The following is a 27,654-nucleotide window of genomic DNA, read 5'->3' as shown; positions in this document are numbered from 1 at the left end:
TCTTGGGCTTGCCCAGGCCTTACGGCCTGGGCATAAATATAACGATTGCATTCACCACGGCTTCGTAACTCGCGCGGCGCTCCGCCGGCCGCGCGGCCCTGGCCCGCTCTTCGCGGCCACTCGCGCCTGCGGCGCTCGGGGGCGAAGAGCAGGACCAAGGTCCGCTGGCCTTCGCGCCGCTTGCAATGTCGTGGACAATCGATGGGCTCCGCCTGGAGGACGTTGTTGTGGGCGACCGCTTGTTCCGCCCCGTGCGGCACCGCGAGTGCTCCGTTTCTCGGCCGTCCTGTTTCTCTAACATCCGGTGACATATACACTGTATACACTGTACAGTGTTCCATAAAGCCCTGGTTCCCAAATGTTGTCAGCTTGACACCCAAAAGTTAAAGCTATACTGTGTAAGTTGCTCAACTAGTGGTCAGTAGCGGTAGAGTAAACCACGGTCGCGTCTGCTTTTTTCGGCCGTTTTTCGCCGTGTACCGGGCCTTCAGACCACTGCGTCCGCCTCGCCTCGCCGAGACGCATCCATCGAGTTCTCTCGTGTCCCTCTACGAGCAGCGGTTGGGGAGTTACATGCTAGACTCCTAGACCAGTGTAAACACTGCAGTGTACTTCCTGAAGGCGTGTTTCCTAAACCCACCAGAGAGCCCGGCAGTGTATGATCTTCGCTGTGATTGGCCGGTAGTGTATCATGTGTGTATGATTTGCAATGTGATTGGCCAACGTATACACAACGTATACGGATGATGCAGATGAAGTCATTTTGCCGGGAAATCCCGCCCCTGTCAAGGCTAAGTAGAAAACATATAAAGAAAAGGATTTGGGGGCTGAAATTAACGGAGTGGGGGTTCTAAAACTTTAGCGATTTAATAGTTAGGACAATTTTAAGATATGTTTTATAAAAAAAGTTTAACTTTAAGTTAAACTTTAAGTGAGTCTTCCTGGGACCCAGACTCACAAAACTACATCAAGGATTAAGGGCACCGGAAAAATATTCTACCTATGAAGGTGGATTCCGCCAATGCATTTCAATGGGAATGGCATGGATTGATGATGGTCTTGCGCAGCTTTCGGCATGCCGCGCAGACCTTGCGTTTATGCTTGAAGCAGGTTATTCTCTAGGCAGATTCTGACCGCCCCAAGACTCAGGAAGCGACAACTAACCCCACGTCACCAGACTCCACCTAGGAGCGACAATGGGCTGTAGAAACGTGTGTTGTGAGCTTTTTCCCTATATATATATATATATATATATATACACACACACACACACACATATATAATTTATTTTTCAAAGAAGAAGATGAAAAAAAGGAAAAAGTAATTGAAAAAACATGGCCTTCTCACACAGTCACCAGAACCAAGGACCGAAGGACGTGTCTTCAATGAGTCTAAAATGGAGTTTAAAGTTACAGTGGGGTTGTATAGGAAAAGGGGGCATGTCTGACATTGTTAACATGTTTCTCCTGCCATATTGTTGTTGTTCATCACTGTTGCTATCCTGCTACAATGTTCTTTTCACCCTGTACAAAAGGCATAACAATAAAGAACCTTGAATCCATTCTTGCGTGCGCGTGTGCGTGTGCGTGTGCATGTGCGTGTGTGTGTGTGTGTGCGTGTGTGTGTGTGTGTGTGTGCGTGTGTGTGTGTGTGTGCGTGTGTGTGTGTGTGTGTGGGTTATCAGGGCTAATAGACGTGGAACATGAAGCATGCGTGTGCCATGTGCAATGTAACTTGCAGCGGAACACGAACGACGTGAACATGACCATCAAACATTTGATTCTGTTAAGATTTGTTTTACGCACTATTTGTTTTACGCACACCAAGGCCCGCTCCCACTCGATCATGATTGGAGGAAGGCCCCCACTCTATCCTGATGGGGGGAAAATGTCTGATTTATATTGCGCCTTTATCCAAGGCGCTTTACATTCACCCATACACCAATGGCAGAGGAAACCATGCAAGGCTCACAACCTGCCCCCCGGCCGGGACTCTTCGATATAACTCTTGGGGAGCCTGGGATTGAACTGGGAAGTGGGAACCCTCCGTGTTCTAAGACGGCAACTCTACCCCTGAGCCACTGCCGCCCTATAAACGTATAAATGGACAAAGTGGTTAAAATGATTGTGATGCTGCGTTAACTACCTTTGCTGCCTGGGGACCCCCGGGGGACCCCGGGGGGCCCAGTGGATTCACTCGTATACCAAAATGTGTTTTACTTGAAAATAAATACTTCTCAGGTCAAATATTTATATGCGATTAAACATGCGATTAATTTCGATTAATTAATTGCAAATCCTCAGATTTTTGTATTTATTTTTAGCGAGTCCCAGTCCTACTTTAAACAAACAACAGAATGTTTCTTCTCTCTATTTCTATAATCCTAAGCCTGCAGCTTTAACACCCTGCAGTGTTTGTTCTGTTAAGGCTGGCGGTGTCTGGCGGTGTCTGTTGGTGTCTGGCACCGTTTAATAACGTTTAGTAGATGAATTCAGAGCGACGTTGAACATGAAGTCTGCGTGTGCCGTCTGCGATGTATCTTAATGAAGAACACAAGAGTCATGAGTCATGAACACCCAATTTACAATGCATTTATCAAAGCTTTCAGGCTTCATTACATACTGTAAACACAAGACTGAACACATACTGTAGAATCAATTATGTCTCTTTCTCAAGCATACAGTAACTGTTCAAATAAAGTACAAAAGAAAAAGAATAGGCCAGCATGTGTTTTATCAAATGGTCTACATTCAGAACCAGAATTAGTTTATTCGTCACATCACATTGTACAGGTGTAGAGCAGTGGATGAAATTACATATACAGTATTTTTGATGCGTTTTTAAGCATTGTTTTGTAATATTTCATGAGAAGAGAGGACAGAGATAGAGAGCGAGGGCAAAGAGAAAGAGAAAGAAAACAGGTTAAATAGAAATAGAACAACAACAAAAATATATATCCTACATATATATATATATACACAATACATATATACAGATACTGTAGTTTACGCAAAGAAACGATATGTACATGATATTTTGAACGTTGGCATAATCATATTGTCTCATAATGTATGTCCAAAACTGTTATTTTCAGGATTGAAATTCAAAAATGGCAAAAGCAGCAGATCTACAAGACAGTTAGGAGGCCATCCAGATGAGGAAGGGGACCAGGGGTTGTTAGGAGGCCATCCAGATGAGGAAGGGGACCAGCATGGACAGTTAGGAGGCCATCCAGATGAGGAAGGGGACCAGCATGGGACAGTTAGGAGGCCATCCAGATGAGGAAGGGGACCAGGGGTTGTTAGGAGGCCATCCAGATGAGGAAGGGGACCAGCATGGACAGTTAGGAGGCCATCCAGATGAGGAAGGGTACCAGCATGGGACAGTTAGGAGGCCATCCAGATGAGGAAGGGGACCAGCATGGACAGTTAGGAGGCCATCCAGATGAGGAAGGGGACCAGCATGGCTGTTAGGAGGCCATCCAGATGAGGAAGGGGACCAGCATGGCTGTTAGGAGGCCATCCAGATGAGGAAGGGGACCAGCATGGATGTTAGGAGGCCATCCAGATGAGGAAGGGGACCAGCATGGATGTTAGGAGGCCATCCAGATGAGGAAGGGGACCAGCATGACAGTTAGGAGGCCATCCAGATGAGGAAGGGGACCAGCATGGTGGACAGGGTGTTCATAGGTGTCATGCAGCCTGCGTACAGCAGCCCTGCCGTCCCACAGGCTGCGGTGAGGTACGCGTTGATCCTGTTGAACAGCAGCTTCCTCACTGTCGTACAGAACTGCAACACACGCACGCACGCACGCACGCACGCACGCACGCACGCACGCACGCACGCACGCACGCACACACACACACACACACACACACACACACACACACACACAAAGATACGAATACATTTGAAAACTTTATTCTAAACCTTTTTTCCATTTCACGGACCCTCATTTTGATATACATCAGGCCAAGGATCCCCATTTGATACGATTTAATTTTTGGGGACCCCACACGACAAAATCCTCTGTGTTTATTCAACTGATTTGATTGATTGATTGATTGATTGATTGATTGATTGATTGATTGAGTGAATACGTTATTAGAAGTTTGCAAAGGAAAACAGGACAGTACAGTTCACTGATACAAGGTTAACTAAAAAATCTTGAAACCACACAAAAGCTCAATATGGCTTGTTAATTGGGGTCCTTTTGTATAGTAGTATTATGTGTTAGTCTTTTTTATGTCCAATGTATTTGACATATTTTTTACATCTGTCAATAAGTTGACTTGATTGATTGACATCAAGAAGGGCCTGTCACTGTCAGCTCACTTCATGGCTTCTAAAGCTGGAGAAAACCCCAATGTAGTGCTTTGTTTTCATGAGCCAGTAGCTTTTACAAAGAACCCAAAAACCTACCACTTCCATACAGAATGGGATGAAGACTTTCCCCCCCATATTTCCCATTTCAAGTGCATAACTCCAATGCCGCTATTCCATTTTTTAGGTTGGTGGATCATGTTTAGCTGGTCATTTTAAAAGTAGCTCTCAAGTAAAAAGAAGTCTGGGCGGCCCTGTCATAGTGTATCTGCAGAAGCACGTTGCTCTTGTAGAGTGCTCTTCTACTGTGTTTTGGTGCAACTCTAATTGTAGTGAAAAGTAACACTAGATGGTGCTGCTTACTCTGGGTGAGTGAACTTATCTTACAGTAGTTGTCAAGTCTCCTAAGAATGAAGCAAACCGCTTGATTGATTGATTGAATAATGTATTAGAAGTTTGCAATCGAAAAAAGTACAGTTTCATGACTGGTACAAGGTCAACTAAAAGGAGATCCTAGAAAGCCGAGGCTTATTTCCACAAGACAGACGGATAGAACATAGTACTTTATCTAGGATAATATCAGTTTCAAAAGCATAACATCAAATACAAAGGCAGAAAAAAAAGAAAAGGGGGGGGGGGGGGGGCATGGGGGCTTAGTCACGGGTAGCAGCTGTCTGAAGGTGACTTTTCATACCAATTTTGAAGGAGGCTAGGGATTTGCTCTCCTTTAAGGCTTGTGGAAGGGCGTTCCACATGTTGATGGTATAGCAGGAGAACGAGTTAGCGCCTTGTTTAGTGTTAAATCTACGTTGATGATGATTAGTGGAGCTGCCTCTGGTGTTGTGATCGTGAACATCCTTGACCTTTAAGAAGTAGTTTGCCAGGTACAACCGTACATGGGTATCTTGGAGGTGTAGTGAATCTTGTACACCAGGCCCATTGCAAGATGCTGTACTCTGTCAGCTACTTTGAGCCACCCCACACTTTCGTGGTGATGATCGGTAAGGTGGGTATGAGGTGGAAGACCAAGCACAACCCTAATTAGTTTGTTCTGGGCTGTTTGGAGCTTTAACTTTAAGGCAGCTGGGGCGTCGCGATACCAGACAAGGACTCCGTAATCAATGAGGGGCCCAATAAGAGCACCCCCTAGTGTCTTTCAAGATTTAATATTGATCAGCGGGGCAACCCTTTGCAAGAAACAAATTTGTTGGTTAAATGAGAATGTTGTAGTTTTTAAATGTCAGACAAACCACAGTCCCTGACCTCCACCTCAAGTAAGATTTCCTAAACCACACTCCCCCCTTACGCACATAAACATGTGAGCTGAATGCCTCCACATCTCATTATTGTCCATTAATCCTGTTGTGTTGTGTTTTTTTTCCTTCTTCTTTTTTCTTTCACTAAATCCATGTAAATGTTTTGAGACTATTACTGACAGACGGCAGCCTGGCGTGCCTGCTTGGGTCTCGCTCATGTGACCTTCCTTTCTGTGAATGAACAGCCTCTCCCCACTTTGTACAATCCAATAATCGGTTTGTGCTTGGCATAGTGTTATAGATTATTTTTTACGTAAGTGACCATTTATTGTTGTTTGTTCACTATAGGCTTCCTGCCCAGTGTACTGCTCAGGATAAACGTGTATGATGATTCACGCTGAAAGCTTATTATCTATTTATCTCTTTTTAGCCGTTTGTGTGTGAAGTGATCGATTGACGTGCATAAAGGAAACGTAGATTTTCTACAAAGCGGCTCTGCGGGGATCCTCAGTGGCATGGAGATATATCAGTCTGCCTACAGGTAGCTCTGCATTCAGTTGTAACAGCCAAAGCGATGATATACTCGAGGGACCAGAGACAAACCACTTCAAAAGAGTGAGAAATACCCACGGGGCACAACGCCAAGCACTGATATTATTCCCCAGAGTTTCGTCACATATACTATAGGCCTACTGCGATGAATCAATTCTACTATCATGCCAGCAAAATGTGGAAGGAATGCTGCCACCAGCCATGAAAGAGTGTGATTCCCCGGTATTGAAGGGAGCCCCCCCCCCCCCCCCCTTCAATACCACCATAAAAGAGCACCTAGCATTATTGTATAACTGTACCTCAAACTGTTAATACATTATTCAACCTCTGACATTTATGTTATGGTTTCTATGCATTTCACAATAAGATCTTAGAACTACCGTAGGCCTACATGTAGCCTAGTAGTGTCAGTTTTACTTTTAACTATGAGAGTGTTAAACCCTGCACTAAATGTCGATAGGCCTATATATACACACTTTGGAAGTTCAAGTAACATCGTAAATCAGTGGTACTGGACTGTACGCTACTCTATGTTCACTAACTGGCCAAACACAGCTAAAACAGCACACCATTATTTCCCTAAAATAATACGCAATAATTGGGCTGTTAATTCAACGAGTCAATCTACAAACTCCCTCAGTTAAATTAACACTGAGGACTTTTACTGAAACCAAAATAACAAGAGACACGAAAAACCATGATGCCAAACGTTAACCACTTTAACCCCAGCATCCATATTGTGGGGAAAGCTTTCGCAGAAAATAGCAGATCTACAAGCTCACAACGCATTGTGTTGCAAGGCGTTGTGAGCTTGTCAATCGGCTATTTTCAACGAAGATATTCAATGCAGGGTGAAAACCAAAAAGACTCTAGCATAGATTCCTGAGGGACAAATTTTCACAAATTTCAAAATTTGTAGAAACACTTCACATACAAACAAAGTGCGGTGGAGAGCATTCTCACATCCTGCATCACTGTGTGGCATGGGAACTGCTCTGCTGCAGACAGGAAGGCTCTGCAGCGAGTAGTAAAGTCTGCTCAGAAAATCACCGGAAGCAGTTTACCTGCCATCAGTGACATTTACACCACCAGATGTAAGAAAAAGGCTACCAGCATCATGAAAGATGTCACCCACCCTGCTCACGGTCTGTTTGACCTCCTCCCCTCGGGCAGGAGGCTGCGTAGTATTGCGGCCAGTACCACCAGGCTAAAGAATAGTTTCTTCCCTGTAGCTGTGAGAATGATGAACTCTGAACTTTGAAAATCTGTGATCTTGCACTGGGAGATTACTCATGAACTCTGCACTATGAACTATGCTGTTTTAATGCTGCTGCTCTTATTATTGTCTTTTTAGCGTTTTTAGGTATTATGTAGTTTTCTATAGTGTTTTTATATTTATATTTATTTTGCCATGTCCAGGACCTGGGTAACAAATTTCGTTTTTGTGACAAAAATGACAAATAAACTCCTTGAACCTTGAACCTTGAACCTTGAAAGCAATTACCTTTTGCTTTGGCAATGTTAACATATGTTTTCTCATGCCAATAAAGTTCTATCCGTCTGTCATTCAATGTTATATGAGATACTTCAATGGTTTCCTATGGAAATAAGCTTAGTCTTTTCTAGGATCTCCTTTTAGTAGACTTTGTACCAGTGAACTGTACCATCATGAAACTGTACCTTTTCCTATGCAAACTTCTAATAAAGTCTTCGCTCTTCAATCAATCAATCAAGTTCTTTGAATTGAGAATTGAATTGAATTGAATTATATTGAATTGAATTATATTGAATTGAATTATATTGAATTGAATTGAATTGAATTGAATTGAATTCAATTGAATTGAATTGAATTGAATTCAATTGAATTGAATTGAATCAACCATATACCAGTTTTTAGTGTTATGCCTGCAGTGCTCACTCACCTTGTAGGTCTGGTAGCTGATGGCCATGCCGTAGCGGCAGTACATGACGTAGTGCTCACAGTTGTACCACAGCAGGCTGTAGGTGACCCCGCCCAGCAGCCTCTCCGCCCGCGCCCCCACCTCGTCCCCGTCCAGCGGCGGCTGCGTGGAGACGCGGTCCATCTCGTTGACGATGATCTCCGAGCCGTAGGCGAAGTCCTCCAGCGAGTCCACGCGGACGCTGGCCTCCTTGGCGATGACGCCCGCCACGAGACGCACGTTGGTCACCATCTTGGCCACGGCGGCCTTGTCCCGGGTCACCAGGGGCAGGATGTCCGGGATGAGGTGGGCCACGCGGTCGTCGCCCAGGTAGATGCCGAAGTGCGTGAACAGCGTCCGGGGCACCTCCAGGAGGTCGCCCCGCTTGTACAGAGACGGGTCGATCTTTCCGTCGCCTGCATTCTCCTTCTCCTTGTCCTCCTGTTCCTCCTTGGCTGCTTTGGGGGAGGCCACCACCAACAGGTTGAAGAGTTGGAACGGAAACATGTTTGTTTGTGGGACGTTTCTGCACGCAGCAGCTGCCGCTTGGTCGGACTGACAACCTTTGCTGGGTTTTTTATTCCCAAAGCCGGGGCAGGGGGGTACGTAACTAACTGGGAGGCGTCAAGAAAGTATTGGAATTTGCTGGAATTAAATGTTGGCCAATTGTTCAGTGTGATTTTAAGAGAAAAGGAGCTTTGGATTATATAATCGCATGGCTGTGAGGCTGGAGGTGATTTCACAACAACAATGCAGGGCCTTCATGGCGTCCAGTGTAGGCCTTCAGTGTTCTGCATGGTCAAGAGGTCTGATTCAGAAGCCTGGGGAATGAATCCTCGTTTGAAGGGTTTCAGATCACGTTTAAGCATTGGTTCTCAAACCTTTTAATGTGAGGTCCCCCCAAATAACTCCAGTGTACGAATGGAACCAAATGGACCCTTGTGGGTCCATTTGGTACCATTCGTATACACTCTCAGAGAGCCCTGAGAGTCCCTGGACCTCACTTTGAGAACCCCTGATGTAGAGCCCAAGTAAATAGTGAGTAAACCTTGCCAAGCCATGAGACCAGGAGTCTATCTTGTGTAGCGTGAGGCAGCTTGATAGTAAGTACACCCTCTGGACATGACGCTAGTATGTCGCAGGGACTTACCTCCAATCCAACCCTTGATGCCAAGCAGGGAGGCACTGTCTGGGTCCCATTTTTATTTGGTATGACCCAGCCAGGGATCAAACCCCGACCTCCCAGTCTCAGGGCGGACACTCTAACCACAAGGCCACTCGACTGAACCTAAGTAAACAAAGCAAAAAAGCTCAGAAGCAAAAAAAAGGTCAGAATTCGGTCTTGAGAGATTAAGAGTTAATACCCCTTCATCCATGAGTAGTTGTCTAAAAATACTTATTACTCAGCATTTGCTGAGTCTGTGAGAGGTTTATTAATCACACATTTATTTATAATCAAAAACTTAATGACTCACCATGTACTTGATAAGACAATTCAATATAGCTTATAATGCTCATGTCTACAGTGCTAATACTGTGTTGTCACATCACACACAAGGCACACAAATTAAAAAATAATGTTTATTAATGAACATATTTACATTGTACCATTCAAACAAAAAAATATAGTCTAAGAGCAGCATTATATTTAACATATTACAAGTGCAAAACTTTGAAAGTAGGCTATTTCATATGTATTGAAATACGCTGTTATTGCTATAATAGGTGTCAGTTAACTTGATGTAGTAAAAGGTACAAAAAGCATTATTCCTGTGTCAGGAAAGAAGGTTCGACGGGATGACATATTTGATTAAAGATCATTTTAAGATATGCGTCCTGCTAAGTTTATGAGTGTTAAACTATTAAATGTAGCATTTGTCTACATTGTATATCGGCACTGCAGGTGGAAACCTCATATGTCCAAAACTGTCACTTTACAGGATTCACATTCAAAAGTAGCAAAAGTAGCAGATCCGCAAGCTCGAAACGCTGCCTAAGAGCTGTCTAGTCTAAGAGCAGCATTATATTTAAAAAATATTACAAAGTGCAAAACCTTGAAACTAAGTATTTCATATGTATTAGTTGCGAGGTGAAGAAGTTGCCAGCACTCAAGGAATCTCCTTTTTAAAAAAAAATTATTTACCTCACAACAGGCTCAAAACGGACGCGGTTCGACCATCTAGGTCTTCATCAGCGTTTTGAGTGCTGGCAACTTCTTCACCTCGCATGTTCTTTTGAGCCGTGCACCGAAAAGACTGTATCTAATTTGGAGTGCTGCAGGCTTTCTGCTTCTCTCTCTCTAGGTCGTCCTCAGACGAGCCCTCCATCGTTGTTTCCAGTCATCTCGGTTCTCTATACATCTGGCCAGCTCTGCTTTGTTGCAGGCATCTCTCTACTCATATGTATTAGTTGAACATGTGCTGTTATTGCTAGTAGGCCAATGTGTTATCGTGAATATCAGCACTTCTGCGCTGCCTACGGAACTCGCTTTCGGCTTCTTCCTGCAGCAACGCAGGCAAGAGGCTTCTGCCCGACAGCAACCAAATGTACCGTACATTGCATTTCAGCTTTCACTGATGATGGCCAGAAGACAAGACTACTGTATATAGCAGGGACATGCTGGGCCCCTGATTCAGCCTGGGAAAAAGAGTTGGAGAGGCCCTCATTGCGCGCTATAGAGAGAGATCTCTCTCTATAGCGCTGCTGCTGCTACTCAAAGATTTGCCATTTCAGATCATGACAAGTGACAAGCCAGTGGGCCAATTACATGAGTTATATTTCGTCGTTGTCGGGTGGAAACCTTGTATGTCCAAAACCGTTTGTTTTGTATTTATCATTTTAAAAATGATTTAAACTAGTGAAAACAGCCGATCTACAAGCACACAACGCCTCGCGGTGCGAGGCGTTGTGTGCTTGTAGATCTGCTGTTTTCACAACTTTTGTGCAACAGCCTTGTATGATGAAGCAGGGCTTTGCTTTGCGAAAACATGTATACATTTGAAACTTGGAGATACGAGGTTTCTGCCGACAGTGACGATTTACTTTGTTGGCCGCCCAGCCCCCAAAATGGAACGAAGGCCGACATTTTATTTAATTTTTCTTCCTAATGGCCGGCCCTGGACTAGCCGGGAATGAACCGGTCGTTCGGGAGTTGTCCCGCTTTTCCCAATGGCCAGCACGTCCCTGGTATACTGTGTTCCTTGCCTATATTTGACTAAAGATGTAAACCAACTCCAATGAGTTTGTGCATGCCTGGCAAAGTGTTTGTCCTCTGAATGAAAGTTCACTTCAGGTTCTGTGCTGAGAGAGATAGGGGAGTGTTTGCCTCATCAGCCGGCCATCCACAGAGTGAAGGGGATGAGGATTGTGGGTAATGTAGTCGATGGCAACATGCCAAAACAGCAGATGGACACGATTCCCAGGAGAACCGCGACGACGACGCTGCGCTGGTCTCTGATGATGGACTTCATGCACTCACAGAACTGCAGAGGAAAAGTAAACAGATGTTTGAGGTCATATTACATATATTAGGTCATATACTTGCTACTGAAAGTATTCTTTATCTGACCGGTAACCGCAGGAAGAGTGGGCACCTAAAAACATTGTGAGCACCTCAGTGTTAAATTGGCTATTTTCTAAAATGATCTGAACTAATGTAAAGTATACATGTTTTTGAACGTGCTTGAACTTTTTGACATTTAAGGCCTTACTACTATTTCTACAACTGCTACAAAACCTGTGGCTTGTGAAAGAATAATTTGTTTCGGTGGCATTGGTGCCTTATATCATTACATAGGAAAATTACTTAAATGTAATTTTGCATACTGTACATATTGGCAACACCGAAAAAGGCGTAGGGTGAAGCCGAAGCTTATTGTGCCTACCCTCTATTATAGTCAGTCATTATGGCCATAAAGAAGTTGCTGAGTACATTAAGGTCTGATAATGATGCATGCATGTTCTTATACTTTACATTAGACCATTAAAAAAAAAAGTTAATACAAATAATTTTAGGTGGCCACTCTGACTAAATCCTCTTTTCCACTTTACAGTCATTTTACAACCGTTTGTTTGCTGCTGCTGGGGGAAACCAATAAATGTGGAGGAATTCATTCTAAAGTGAGTGCTGGTGTCCTTGTTGTGAAGTTCACTTTACAATCATGCCTACAGTAGCCTGCATAATAAAACAATATAATTATTATGTCTGCGCTGTTATTAATTCTGGGGGGTTTATTCATTGATGACAGTGTAATAATTGAATCTATGTAAATAAAATAGACAAGCTAAATTTAGTTCAGTGACATTAGCTACACTTCGTAATCTACATTGGCCTATTAACTGCTCACCCAGCTATTGTAATCAAACAATGATGTTATGGCTGATGCATTTATATGCAAATATGCATTAGGCTGCATACAGATGATATGCACAGCTGACATTTTCACTATATCAGGCACGCATGACTCTGGCATTAAAGTGCAATAAAGAAGAGTTAATTAAAAAATCTAATTATGACTGTGCATACTGCATAGGCCTAAATGAAGGGCTATCTTCTATCTCAATCAATCAATGTTATATGAGTTTAAAAAAAATGATCTGAATTGAATTGATTTTAGTTGACCTTATACCAGTGAACTTTACTGTCATGAAACTGACTAACTTTTCCTATACAAACTTTAATAAAGTCTTCAATCAATCAATCAATCAATCAATCAATCAATCAATCATACGACGGTGTCGCTCAACAGCACTGATCTAACTTGAGTTCTTTTTTCGGCGAGCGGCGGAGTAGTGTCAGTGCGTAATGGCCAATTAATGGGCATTTTACGCACGAAATTATATCAAATCTACAAGCTGTGGGATGCGTCACTGCACGCTGCGCAACGCCTTCCTGTCTTCCTACATCGGATACTTTCGGGCGACACCGTCACGCCACGCGATGGAGGAGGCCATATAGGATTATAGGCCCTACCTTTTTGAAATGAAGTGCCATGTGTTTTTATTTTGTAGATCAGTGTGTGCCATCATGTCAACATAACGACACCCCATCAAAAATCAGACATATTTTGGTTGTCAGGAACAGGAATGATCATTAGACTGAAGTGTTATTGGCAAATTCAAAATATTAGCAATAAACCCCACCTATATCTCCCTGAATATCCCTCACCAGGCAGGTCAACATTTGAATGAATGTAGATTGTGTGCAGGATGTCATTTTCAAATAAAAATCCTCTCTCTCTCTCTCTCTCTCTCTCTCTCTCTCTCTCTCTCTCTCTCTCTCTCTCTCTCTCTCTCTCTCTCTCTCTACCAGTGTGCCAGTGATCAACCTCCCTTGCAAGTGGCAATGTTGGCACCCGTGCCTAAGGTTGCCTACCCCTGCTATATAGGCTAATATAAGCTACAGTAGGCCTATATATTATGCTATACCTCTTCTGTTTGCCTGCTGGTCCCAGACCCGTATCTGCAGTGCGTGACAAAGTGCTCACAGTTGTTCCACAGCAGACTGTACGGCACCTCCCCGACCAGCCTCTCGGCCCTCCTGGCCACCTCCTCGTTGGGGAGCGCCGGTCCGCGGACCAGCTCGCCGTCCATGCGGTTCACCAGGACGCCGGCGCCGTACGCGAAGTCCTCCAGCGTGTCCACGCGCACCGTGGCGCACCGGCACGCGCAGCCCACGATCAGCCGCGTGTTGGTGATCACGCTGGCGATCAGCTTCGGGTCGCCCGTGAACACGGGCAGGATGTCCGGGATGAGGTGCGCCACCCGGCCGTCGCCCAGGTAGATGCCGAAGTGCGTGAACAGGGACCTGGGCACCTCCAGGAGGTCGCCCCGCCGCATGCGTCCTGCGCGCTCTCCGTGCGCCCCCGGTGCCACCGTGCGCTCCTTGGCGCTGCGCTCCTCCTCGCCGTCTCCATCAGAGCGCTTCAACTCAAACAGGTTGAAGTTGGAGAGAAGGAACAGCTTCTCCACCAGGAAGGTGAACAGGTTGAGCATCGTGGAACAGTTTTAGATTTAGTTCAAAGTTTTAGTTTTCGGAGTTAAGACAGTTGTTCTGTGAACGTGTTCACGCGACCGTGGGTCTTTTTATCCCAGAGCGCGTCATGGAGAGGAGAGGCCATATCCCCACAGCACTAATGATTGGCCACGAGTGACATTCCTCCCGTGTAGTTGATTCTACACGTGCGCCAAAGCTTTATGTCAACAAGAAGATTTGACTGAATGGTTGTTATAGTTTGAACTGCTGGAGATTTAAGTGACAATCATTTCTTTCATGGAGAAGAAAATAGCCTTTGTGATTTACTCCATTTGTTTAAATGTCCTAATTGAAAATGTGGCCTATATAGCCTATACTATACTACTAATTAACACAAAGGTTAAATAGAGATTAAAATGGACACAGTGAAGACAGACAACATATTTATATCCAGTTCTAAAACGTATTAACGTTTAATATTAATCAGGTTCATATTAGTCTTAGATTCATTTTAATCACATTCATATCTTTAACTTTAACTTTATCATAGGCTATATACCATTATGGGATATCAATTAAAATATTGTTATATTATTGTTATTTTATACATGTTTTAGATTTGTTTTGAGCTGGAAAGTCAAACTGGGGCAGATGAATTACAACTTTAGTGACCCACTTTTGTACATCAATAAAATTCCAATTAGTGCCCAAAGCTGATTAAGTTCCAGACAGAGATTTGGGTTTCATGGGGAGAGAGAGTCAAGTGGCCTGTGTTGTAGATGTCTCACAGTGACCACCCTGTTCTACCTCCATTTGAAGCCCTTCTCATTAAGCTCATTTGTATATATTCAAATAAAGCAGTTGTTGTGTGTGAGTGCACGTGCACATGATGTGGGCACATGTTTGTGCATTATGGTATATAGGGCACAAACAACATAGCTCTGAAAGAGTTGCTACAGGGGCAGGGGGCACCAAATGTTTGTGATAGGAACTTTTATTTTTTACATTAACCCTACAATTCTTTTTCTTAAGGGAATCTTGGCCGAAGATAGCAGATCTACAAGCTCACAACGCCTCGCACTGTCAAAATCAACACTTCTGGGCAACATACTGTACATACAATGTTGTCATACCTCCTGAAAGTTAGAAACTCAACTGCAAAAAAGAAACAAAACTGCACTGATTAAATGATAGAGGATTTTCATTATGAGTAACTTGATGGGAAATATTTACACACAGGCCAGCTTATCACGACTGAAAACACAGACGTTATTAAGTTCCAAAAAACAGACACGCCATATCTTTTGGACAAGCTGTTAAAAACACAGTGGTCATAATGAAAGTAAGATTTCCTAATCAAGTTCAAGTTTTGTTAGAAACATCATTGCATAACAGTATGAATTATGATGGTTCTGCAATTCAAGAGAACCGCTCTATTTTAAAAAGAAAAAACAACATCAACCCCATTTTTCTTTTATTTTTTACAATAACCACTTGAACGCTAGAATTCCCTTTCTGAAGGGCATTTTGGCCGAAGGTAAGGGGTTGTGAGCTGCTAGATCGTCTATTTTTGGTAAAGAGGTTTGGTACAGGGGGGGAAAGAGCAGATCGAGTTCAAGTTTTCTAAGTATTGAGGCTTGTGTCTGAAACTGAACTGTCTGAAAATACACTTCAACATAATATGATAATGCTCTCAAACAAGTCTATGATGAAGCTATCTACAGTATGAGAAAAGGTTTAATCTGCAACATGTTATAGGCCTACAATATGTATAGGGTGGGGGTCCCTGCTTCATCACTCTCTCTCAGCTAAGGGGTCCTTGGTCTGAAAAATGTTGAAGACCCCTGGTATCGATGGATCGCTGATTCAGGGCAATACGGTGGTCGTGCATGACTTATACTTATTAGCAGGCACTTGCAAACATAGACATCAACACACATGAACCCCTGCCCCTTTATCCGTCTGTAAAAAGTGCCCTCTCCAGACCATGAATGCAGTTTTTACTATGGTGAAAGCAATGCAAATGCCCCCTCTTTCCATGCCATACCTGAAGGCAGCATTCATGAGAATTGCCTTGTCGAGATTCTCCTGAACTTGAATGCAGCATCTTATGTTGAATTGCTCTCTGCATAGAAATCCATGCCGTTACGCCACATCTCCAGTATTGACTTGATTAGTTCAGAGTGGTATCAAGTACCGAAAATAGCCGACCTCCAAGCTCACAACGCGACGCGTTGTGAGCTTGGAGGTCTGCTATTTTCGACATTTTCACCAAAATGCCCTTTTTGAAATGTCAGCCCCTGCATCTCTAACATTCTCTGCACCTCCCTGCTTATTAGTATTTACTTATACCAGGATTTCTAGGGGTCAACAGCAGGGAGTGATTTCTAGGTTCTGAGTCTGATCTTTAATGGGAGACTCATGCACCCCCAATGGATAACAACATTATTTATTGCAAGTTAGCAGAACATCTAGTGTTGCACAAACTCGGACACGTCATCGTCAGTGTTGTTTCCTGGAGTCACTGGGTTTTTCGGGTCTTGCAACATCAGACAACATCGTCCTCCAGCCGACCCGGCCGATGCTGACCAGACCCCACAGGCCTGCATGTGTCGGCGACACTAGGAGGGCACTGTGGGTTGCAACAATAAATGTACCCCCATTGATTCTGGATGGGGACACAAATGCATTTGCGTCTCCATCCAGAATCAATAGCAGTAAGTTTACTATAATCACTTTTTTGTCTTAGGAATGCAACTGATACAAAATAAAATATTATTGAACTCAAGTCTCCATGGCGTGAGTCATCAATAGAAAGTCATTTTGGGTAACTACAATGCAGTGGTGGAAAGTAACGAAGTGTATTTGGTACAAGTTTGAGTTATGCCTGCTTTTACTTTACTGAAGTATTTCCAATCTTTTATACTTTTACTTTTACTCCACTACATCTCAGAGGAAAATATTGTACTTTCACTGCACTGCATGTTATATGAAAACTATCGTTAATAGTTACTTTGTAGATATTCTTTTGGCCATTTGAAAATAGCAGATCTACAAACTCACAATGCATTGTGAGCTTGTAGATCAGCTATTTTCAAAAGATTCTTCATAAATGTTGAACTTGTTAAAATGGGACATTCTGCACAATGAATACTTTTACTTTTGGTACTTTAAGTATATTTTGATGCAGATGCTTTTGAACTTAACAATTTGAGTACTTTTTCCACCACTAATACATACAATGTTGTCTGAGAGTTAGAAACTCAACTGCAAAACAGGACTGCACTTAAATGATAGAGGCTTTTCATTATGAGTAACTAGTGATGGGAAATATATTCACACAGGCCAGCTTATCACGACTGAAACACAAACAAAAAACAGACACAAACCATATTTTAAAATGTTTGTCTCCATGGAGACTGGGTTACTTTTGGACAAGCTGTTAAAAAACACAGAGGTCATCATGAAAATGAAAGTAAGATTTCCTAATCAAGCTCAAGTTCAAGTTTTATTTGAAAACATTATTGCATAAGAGTATGAATCATGATGTTTCGTATAATTCAAGAGGACCACTCTAATTAAAATTCAACCCCATGAGAATTTGCCCCACATTATGGAATAAGTGGAGGACTTTCTTTTAATTGTGTTTTTTTTGTTCTTTCTTTCTTTCTTTTAGGGGTGCAGACATGAATTTTAGGGGTGCTTAGGGTCCAAATACGCCCCTCCTCAGGTAAAGCTTTACCAGTGCTGATTCTGTCCCATGGTAAATGGTGCATTTATAGGCGCTTTACAGAGATTACATGCATTACATTCACCCATTCACACACTGATTGTGGAGGAAACCATGCAAGGCATCAACCTGCTCACCGGGAGCAGCTAGTGTCTTGCTCAAGGACTCTTCCACACTAACTCTGGGGGAGCCCGGGATCGAACTGGGAACCCTCCGTCTTTTAAGACGACAACTCTACCCCTGAGCCACTGCCATCTCGCCATGCAGTTGAGTTGGGGAGGGTGATGACATGAGAATGGAGGGGGATTTAGTCTGTGAGAGAAATACCATTATGAGCTGAAACATTCCAGCAGCCAATTATACCTCATAATCCTTTATGGACTGAAGGAAGGACATGCATGTTGAGGAGGAAAGTTGAGAAACATCTCATAAGCCTCTTTTGGAGCTTATAGGCTACCTTTTTTTGCTGACCTAGATAAACCGCTAGAACAGCTGCTGATATCTGACATGAATATCTTCCGACATCGTGGAAAGGCACTGTGTTCCTATTTAAGAGCAGATTTGTGCCATAATGTCTAATCTGTTCACATACTACATTGTCAAGTAGCATCAAAAGTAGCAGATCCACAAGCATCAAAACACATTTGAGCTTGTATATCTGCTACTTTTTGCTATTTCTGAATGGGAATCCTGAAAAGTTACAGTTTTGGACATTGTTGTTGTTTAGTTTCGTAGTATAGTTTTGCACAGTTTGTGTGTACAGAGAGATGGACATGTGGATTGCTCTCAGTAACTTGATGTAGAGTAGGTCTATGTATGTGAAGTGAGTGTATTGGCAATGAAATCACAGTTTATAATAACTTTTCCATAATATGCATAATATATTTCTGTGTTTTGCATCTTGGACATTAACCTTAAACCGTATAATATTTATTTAATTGATATCACCTCTTTTTCACCTCTACAGCAAATCTCTTCACCGAAAACAACGCGTCACATTGCGACCCGTTATGAGCTTGTATATCTGCTAATTTTTGACAAAATGTTTGCCCCATTTTGTCACTAGGGTTACACAGAAGCCTACTGCTCTTATTTGAAGGCATGATGATCATGTGAGGGTCAATGATGATCATGTGTGGGGCAAAATCTGTAGGAGCAGTGTCCAAAAATGTGCTTTAAAAAATCGGCCTGATGGTGGTGCTAAATGGGACAGATTCATGTTCATGACAGGACTGTAGACATACTGTGTGCCGCTTTGCATGATTTTAGAGAAAAATCCGTAGGAGCAGTGTCCAAAAATGTGTTTTGCAAGACTCAGCCTCATGGTGGCGCTAGAGGAGGGCCATGTGAGAAATGAGGGGTGGATAGGGGCAATGGTGGCAGAGATATGAGTAGGGGAAAAGTGTGATGTGTGACGTGACTGACAGACAAACAGACTGACAGACCGGTGGAGGTTTTGATAGTAACTGCGACCTGACGGTTGCAATAAGAAGAAGGGGCCCACACATTTGATTTTGATTAACTTATACATTTAATTTGAGTAAATTGGTGATGACCCAGTTCTCCCCAAGGGCCTCTGACCCCGGCCCCACCAGCCCCGTGGCTAATACAGCCCTGACTAGGGTTAAAGTTTTCTAAATCTAAACAAAAAGATTCTATTGTGGTCCAGACAGCCCCTGTTTGTATGTAAACAAAACAAGTGTTGTCAATGACCCGGCCCTGCTCATGAACTGGTGTCCTCTGGGTGTAAACAGAGTGAGATATGATGTGCTGTAACTGTAAGCTGACCCATAACCACAACAACACTGTCATGTTCTCACCAGGAGCAACAGGGACGTGCAGAGAATGTTACAGATTACATTTCTGAAAGGGCCTTTGGCTTTGGTGAAAATATTGAAAATAGCAGACCTCCAAGCTCACAACACGTCGCAACGCGTTGTGAGCTTCGAGGTCGGCTATTTTCGGTACTCGATACCACACTAAACTAAGTGTAATAATCAAGTGAGTACTGGAGGTGTGGCGTACCGGCATGCATTTCTACACAGAGAGGGCAATTCTTTAAACATACCGGTAAGATGCTGCATTCAAGTTCAGGAGAGTTTGGACAAGGCAATTCTCTTGAACGCTGCCTTCAGGTATGGCATGGAAAGAGGGGCATTTGCATTTCTTTCACCATAGTGAAAACTGCATTCATGGTCTGGACTCTGGAGCAGGCACTTTTTACCGACGGGTAAAAGTGCAGGGGCTCAAGCCCCTTTGATGTGTGAATGTGCCTGAGGAGCAATCCTGGGATTTTAGACACATAACCTTTTTCAATGAATAAAATGCAATTTTGTCCAATTTACTTAATACAATATGTACAGTTTCAAAGGCCATTTCTCCTAAACATAGGATCTAACACAAATGTTTGACCTGATGGTCAAGATTCAGTTTATCCCCTGAGCAAGCAGCAGACTCTATTAGCTCAATGGTAAAATATGATATGGAAAAACACTTGACTGAGCAGGAAACTGTGTTCCAGAACGATGCCAAAGTCATTGCTGTGTACGCACACACATGCACGCAGGCAGGCAGGCAGGCAGGCACACACACACACACACATGCACACACACACACACACACACGCACACACGCACACACGCACGCACGCACGCACGCACGCACGCACGCACGCACACACACACACACACACACACACACACACACACACACACACACTCACACACACACACACACACACACACACACACACACACACACACACACACACACCGAGGGGGCTTATAAACCACATGCTGGACCCTCAGGCAGCGTTAAAACAAACCTTTGCCCTCTGTGTCACTTCCAGGACTTTCTCCTGGGCCAAACGGCCCCGTACTTATAGTTATTATGGCCACTGGGGGACTCTAAGAGACCCTCTAAACCTCTCACCTCCCAGTGGGGGCCACCTGAGTGTGAACTGTGTGTGAATGGCTTTGTTCCTCAGCCTGTAAACCTGAGCTGATCAGGGGACAGGGGTCATCGTCATGTTGGCTTGTGGTGGACATTTTGTCACAACTCTATTTTTGCCACAGACAAACAAATCAAACACATCAATGGCCCTGAATGACCATACCAGGTCTGTAACTCTGTAACTCTGTCTGTTATGGCGGTCCTTGCAAATAGAACATTTGAGAGCCACTAGAACTAGTAAATAAGTGTCATACATAATCTGAAGAAAACCTGGAGACTGACTTTCAGTAATTGGGATCAAAATAAGAACATAGTGGGGCGTAAAACACAACATTCAAAATGTGCCTCGGACAAAGGCCAAGTCTTTGACATATTTATTGATGACCCCTGGAGCTGACTGATGTCACAGAGATACATTTATACTTGCAGAGTTCAGTCGACACCCTGATAGAATAATGATGAGGAACCACATTTAATGAGGTGTAATAATAACCAGTTATTTGTTGAATACAGTCCAGGAAAGAGCAGTAAATTACTGGTAACTTCCTCCAACAGATCAATCAATATACCGGTATGAGCTGCTTCTGGATGATTATGTCAGTCTGTTTGTTTTTGAGGACATCAAACCAAAGTAAGGCTGTCTTCGACAAACAAATTATGTTTTTTGTTGAAAAAGTAATGTTTTTTGCGAGATACAGTGAGTTGGTCCTGGAGAGCCGGCTGATCTGATCGACTTAACACTCTTAAGCTCTATTTTGTACTTGGGATTTCCGAAAGATAACCGATCGACACCCTCACAACGCAATGCGATGCGATGTGCTGTGAGGCTGTAGATTATAGCCATTTTGGAAAAATGTTGGAAAATGGAAACATTTTAAGAACACTTGTGAAATGGGACATTCTGAATTATCTGCACTTTTACTTTTGATACTTTGAATATAATCTTGAAGTCAATAGCCACTTTTGTAGGCTACTTTCACTCAAAGTGAAGTTCTGGAGAGTAGATGCAGGACGTTTCCTTTTAACTGAGTATTTCTACATTGTGGTATTATTGTTATACTTCTGGTTCCACCACTGAGTGGAGAAGCATTGAGTGAAGTGAAGGCCTCCGTGTCGTGTCCTCATAAAGCACTTCTTTCCATCTGGCGTTGGGCTCAGTTCAAGCAGAGTTCAGCTGTGTTTAGGTTCACGGGTCTGGCCGGTTCATTCCCAGGTCAGCCAACAGACAGCATATCTCATGCTTTCCTTGCTTTTTTTCCCATAATAAAACTAGGTCACGGAAAGGTAGCCGAGGAGGTGCCATTAATTCATCATGCAGTGTCAACAGCGGAGCCTGCAGATTGAAGCTATATATTAATCTTCATGTTATCGTCGTGTAAACCTTGAAAAGTCATAAAGAACCAGGTGATGCGGTTCAGTTGTACCGTCCTCGAGTGCCATCACTTTCACGCCCCCATTGGCTATGCCACCACACATGGCGCTGATGCATATACAGTGCAATAGGGCAGAAGTTTTCGACTTTATTATATTCAAGCATCTCCATATTTTAACGTATTCTTCCTTCGAAAATTAACGTCCTGTTTGAGCAGCATCAGCATCTCACAAAAGCATTAAAAGTAGCATGCAGATCTACAAGATTTTAAAAGTTTGTGAACTACTGTTTTACACTGTAAATGATTGCAATATTTTATCCAGACATTAAAGAATGAATCCATCTTTGTGGCTTTGCTGTATCTCGCATGAAGCATTATCACATTATTGGAGCTTTATTGAGCTATTATATCTCTCTTAAGAAGAATGATACACACTTAATGGTGTGTATAATTCCTGCGGTGTCAGGAAACGATTACCATGTCTTTTCTTTTTTCCGTTCCAGTGGAAGGGAAGTGATGAGTGCATTGACCCGCTGACTGCACGTTTAACCCCAAACAGTAGACGGAGGAGAAAACCCTTGGAGACAGTGGACTGGAATCATTCTCCTCCCTTGTTGTTGCACGTGAGCAGTTTGGTATGTGGTCCCAGAAGCACTATTATTGATTTCACCAACGTTGAAAGCCTGAATGGCTTTGTGGGCGGCAGTGGCTCAGGGGTAGAGTTGCAGTCTTAGAACACAGAGGGTTCCTGAAGGGTTTCCCAGTTCAATCCCAGGCTCCCCCAGAGTTAGTGACAAAGAGTCCTTGAGCAAGACTCTGAACCCCTAGTTGCTGCTTGGTGCCTTGCATGGTTTCCTCCGCCATCGCTGTATGAATGCGCCTTGGATAAAGGCTCTACATAAAGGCACGATTTACCATTTGGCAGTTTGATTGATTGAATAGGCTACTTAGAAGTTTGCATAGGAAAAGGTACAGGACAGTACAGTCCACTGATACAAGGTCAACCAAAAGGATAAACACCACAAGAAAGCGCTTTTGGTTTGTTTAAATTGGGGTCCCTTTGTACTCAATTCATACAACATTAAATGACAGATAAATACAACACAGTACTATGCAAAAAACAAAATAAAAAAAATAATGGTATTAATGTCAGGGGGAGGTAAGGATAGGCTTTGTCCCTTTTACCAGTTTTGAGTTGCAGCCATGTGACTTTAAAGTTAGGCATAGTTTTACTGAGGTTAAGGTTGGGGTTAAGGTTAGGTCTAGGCACAGTATCTACAGTTTACACTTCCTGAGATAAGATATAAAGGTGCGTGAGCATATCGCTAGATGTACTGTATGCTGTGCATGATATACTTATGGACATCATATACTCACAGACTTTGCCCGTTTTGTGCCATTTCTCAATCGAGGGGCAGGCCCTCATTTTCAAAGTAGCCGAGATGCAGACACAACTAGAAGCAGTGCTCTTCCGAGCACAGGTCTCCACCAGGCCACACAAATCGGCCTGTTATAGCGCCACCATGAGGCTGATTTAAAAAATGTGGGGAAGAGGTTCTGAATTAGCATCCAGGGAGTGTGTGTGCTCAGTTTGGCAGCGATCGGGCCAACGGCGCCGGAGATTAGCTGGTAACAACCAGGCCACACAAATCGGCCTGTTATAGCGCCACCATGAGGCTGATTTGAAAAATGTGGGGCAGAGGTTCTAGATTGGCATCCAGGGAGTGTGTGTGCTCAGTTTGGCAGCGATCGGGCCAACGGTGACTGAGATTAGCTGCTCACAAACTGCGAGGACGCACGCACGGACGGACGGACGGACGGACGCACGGACGGACGGACGGACGCACGGACGGACGGACGGACGGACGGACGGAGGGGAAAACATACTCTCCCTCAGCCTTCGGCTGGTGGAGACAATAATCAACAGAAATATACATTAATATACAGCAATATTAAAATTAATAAATCAGAACACAGAAAATACTCAAATCAGATTTTCAAGGACTTCTGGAGCTCATTCCAAGCAGATCGAGCACTGAGCCAAAAAACTGCCGATCTACAAGCTCACAACGCGTCGCAACACAACCCATCTTGAGCTTGTAGATCGGCTATGTTTTGCCAAAGAGATTTTGTAGAGAGTGCAAAAGAGAATGCTGCCCTAGCCTACAGCTCTGTATGAGCAAATGGAACCGTAATGGTCAGAAAGTCATGCAGGTGGGACTGGTAGGAGGCTCTGATTCAACATAGAACAAATAAGGGGGAGAGATGGCTTTTAAAAACAAACAGAATAACAGAGTGCTTATCATGCCTCAGACAGAGAGGATAAGCCTGTGTTCCCATAGAGCAGAGCAGTGGTTCTCAAACTTTTTCATGTCTTGTCAAGGACCCCCAAATTGATACTTATTATCCGCTGGACCCCCATTTGAAAAGATATGCCAGGGACCCCCTAAGATAAGATTCATAATGGCTCTAGCAGTGATTCCCAACCATTTCAATTTCAAGGACCCCCAGTTTGACGTGAATTAGGCTACGGACCCACATTTAATAGCATTTCTATCTCTGAGATCCCAATTTATATTGTAAAATCCATGTTAATTTAATTCGGAGAGTGTCCATTTGGTTCCTATACCTATCATTTGGGGACCCCCTGGAAATTATGTTTTTTTTTTAAAGGATGCCGGAAAGCATGATTTGCTTCTATAGAGATCTTTTTTCTTTTTTGTCTTGAGTCTCCAGTAGTGCCTGATGCCTGCATGGGCAGTGGGCACACACTGTTGCATTTGAACGTTGTTTCAAATGCAACTGTGAAAAAAGAAATATAAGCGAATATTCGACTTCGGTGAACAACATCAAATAGTGACTTTGATATTCGAATATGCACGTGCCTGAACAGGATGCAACAGTGATGGCTCCACTCAGGGGCGTCGCACAACATTCTGGGCCCTGGGTACAAGGATTCACTGCGGGGCCCCTGTGCTTTAACTATTGAAAAATAGCAGATATACAAGCTCACAGCGCGGCACCGAGTGCCGCGCTGCGAGCTTGTAGATCTGCTATTTTTCAATAGCTAAAGTATAAAATAATTAAGGCCCCTCCACCACCTTGGGCCCCCTAGTAACTCAGTCCCACTTTCCTACCCCTTGTGACGCCCCTGGCTCCACTGGCCTCCTGACCTCCTCCCCCTGTGACCTTACAGTAGACCCACATCATTCTTCTCTTGAAGTGTGTGTTTATGTGAAGTGCTTTCCAACTGCGCTTGGCCTCAGAGAGCTCGGTCAAACACCAGAGGAAATGTGTGTGTCGTACGTGATAATATAAATAAACACAGTTGAGTTTAACCCTGTAAAACTAACCGTTGCTGATGCTGACATGTTTATTGGCTGGTTATTTGTAATTTTTACCCCTGGATAAAAACATAAAATGTGATTGTTTAATAGTCCAACATCTCATAAAAAGATACAAAGGGAATGTATTGCCAGTTGTGTATAACATTTACTAAAGTAATGTACTTAAGTACAATATTGAGGTATTTGTACTTTACTTCCAATTTAAAAATGATTTTACTCATCTCGGATCCAAATAGTAATCCACAATAATTATTTTAAAACATTAGTTGCTTTGTAGATTGAGTATTACAAAATATATAACCACTTCAACCCTATATATACTGTACATTTTGGCCATTTGAAAATAGACGATCTACAAGATCACAATGCGTCGTGATGCTACGCATTGTGAGCTTGTACAACTGCTATTTTTCCTGCATAATTAATGAGTACTTTTGGTACTTTAAGTACATTCTAATACCACTACTTTTGTACTTTTAGTCAAGGTCAACATTTTGAATTCCAAACTTTGGCTGCAGTCACAACAAAGTAGGCTACCCATGAGAGTGGAGTCCCCATTCCGCATTGCATTTCAATGACAATGGAGCGGTTTTCTACTGGCATGAAACCGCTCCGTTCCCATTGACATACATTGGCGGAATGGGGAATCCACTCTCATAGGTAGCCTACTTTGGTGTGACCGTGCTTTAACAAAGTATTTCTCTATTGCAGTATTGATATTTTACTTAAAGGACGATTTTTGCCAATTTTCAACCTATCTTCATATAATAGGTCCTCACTAATGTTCATAATAAAATAGCATTTTTTCCCTACTTTGTCCAAGTCTCTTAGGAGAGCTGTGGGAAGTTCAGAAACCCATCATCTTTTGACAGATTTTTTTAAAACAATATTTTTGAAAGACTATTTCGATTTTTATTATCGCAAGAACAATGGCTTCCACCTTAACATTGCAATTTTTCAGGAATATAAAGCCTGCATTTTCTATCAGCTTTAAATTCCCCATTGATGATGTCACAAGATGATGGGGTTTCTGACCTGCCCACAGCCCTCCTCTGAGACACAGACCGAGTAGAAAAATAAATATGCTATTTTATCATGAACATTTATGAGGACCAATTATATGATGTTGAAAAGTGGTGAAGTCGTCCTTTAAAGGTATATTCAGTGATTGTATTTCATTCAAATAAAAATATAATTGGTACATTTTCCATTCATTCTCCTCACTAGAATGTGTGCTGACCATATAAGGACTTCCACCATGGCCCGTGTTACGAGCATAGCTAGATTCAGTTTTCAGAGGTGGCCAGCCAGTCCTTGACCAATCAGGGTCGAGTATGGCCGTAGTTATGTTATGATGTTTAGTTATGATGGTCAAAATAAAAGCTTTGAGAACCACAGTCGCTCTGAATAAAGAACGTCTGCTAAATGCCTAGATTGTAAACTACTGAACTCATAAAATGCCACAGTCTCGTAGTAAATCAGTATCATACATATCCTGAAGCTGGAGACGTAGGCCTAGCGATATTCAGTGATTGGGTCTAATGATCAAAACGAGAACATTATAATGTGTAAAAAAAATATATAAAAAACTAAACATTTCCACGCTGTAAGGCCAGTAAGGAACAAGATGACCCCCGGCCACTTTCATTATCACTAAATACACCTTTAAGTAAAAATAAAAATACTTTTTCCACCACTGTGTAGTACAATGGCACAGAGCCATGCAGAGAACAGCTATAGTTTTGTTGTCTATTCATCAGTGAAATCCCCTCCAAACAGCTTAGAGCTGAGCTCCCTGCTTGCTGCAGTTAAACTTTTGGCATTCGGCTGCCATTCTAACAGCCATCAGGTTCCAGAATAGAATGATAATATATCGTCGTTGTCGGGTGGAAACCTTGTACAGTATATGTCCAAAACCGTTTGTTTTGTATTTGTCATTTTGAAAAAGACTTAAACTAGTGAAAACAGCCGATCTACAAGCACACAACGCCTCGCACCGCGAGGCGTTGTGTGCTTGTAGATCGGCTGTTTTCACTACTTTTGTGCGACGGCCTTGTATGATGAAGCAGGGCTTTCCTTTGCAAAAAGATTTACACGTTTGAAACTTGGAGATACGAGGTTTCTGCCCGACAGTGACGATATGCAGCTCTGCATTGATTGAGCTTCTCCCTCAGTGTTTGACTAGACTAGACCATTAAGGAATTATT

General features: G+C 43.0%; 2 protein-coding genes across 2 annotated transcripts; both read right to left on the bottom strand.

Annotated features, from left to right (window-relative positions):
• Positions 1 to 3,633: 3,633 nt before the first annotated feature.
• Positions 3,634 to 8,578, bottom strand: LOC308282409 (lecithin retinol acyltransferase; the record flags this gene model as incomplete). Its single annotated transcript, XM_080722754.1, has 2 exons — positions 3,634 to 3,789; positions 8,054 to 8,578. 2 exons carry the CDS (start codon positions 8,576 to 8,578, stop codon positions 3,634 to 3,636), a joined length of 681 nt encoding a protein of 226 aa, XP_080578880.1.
• Positions 8,579 to 11,041: 2,463 nt separating this feature from the next.
• On the bottom strand, positions 11,042 to 14,101 carry lrata (lecithin retinol acyltransferase a). The gene is made up of 2 exons (XM_080721258.1): positions 13,499 to 14,101; positions 11,042 to 11,553 (listed from the first exon to the last, which is right to left on the bottom strand). The coding sequence occupies exons 1-2, from the start codon at positions 14,063 to 14,065 to the stop codon at positions 11,401 to 11,403; spliced, it is 720 nt and encodes a 239-aa protein (XP_080577384.1). The 5' UTR covers positions 14,066 to 14,101; the 3' UTR covers positions 11,042 to 11,400.
• Positions 14,102 to 27,654: the final 13,553 nt, after the last annotated feature.

This window comes from Nannobrachium achirus, assembly GCF_963921795.1.
Source record: "Nannobrachium achirus genome assembly, chromosome: 3".
In the NCBI taxonomy this organism is placed as follows: domain Eukaryota; kingdom Metazoa; phylum Chordata; class Actinopteri; order Myctophiformes; family Myctophidae; genus Nannobrachium; species Nannobrachium achirus.
This window is presented reverse-complemented; position numbering and strand designations above follow the sequence as displayed.

Coding starts and splice junctions, on each gene's coding strand:
- lrata (XM_080721258.1), bottom strand. CDS start 14,065: ATGCTCAACCTGTTCACCTTCCTGGTGGAGAAGCTGTTCCTTCTCTCC. Junction 11,554..13,498: donor CCAGCAGGCAAACAGAAGAG/GTATAGCATAAT, acceptor TTTCCTCTGCAG/TTCTGTGAGTGCATGAAGTC.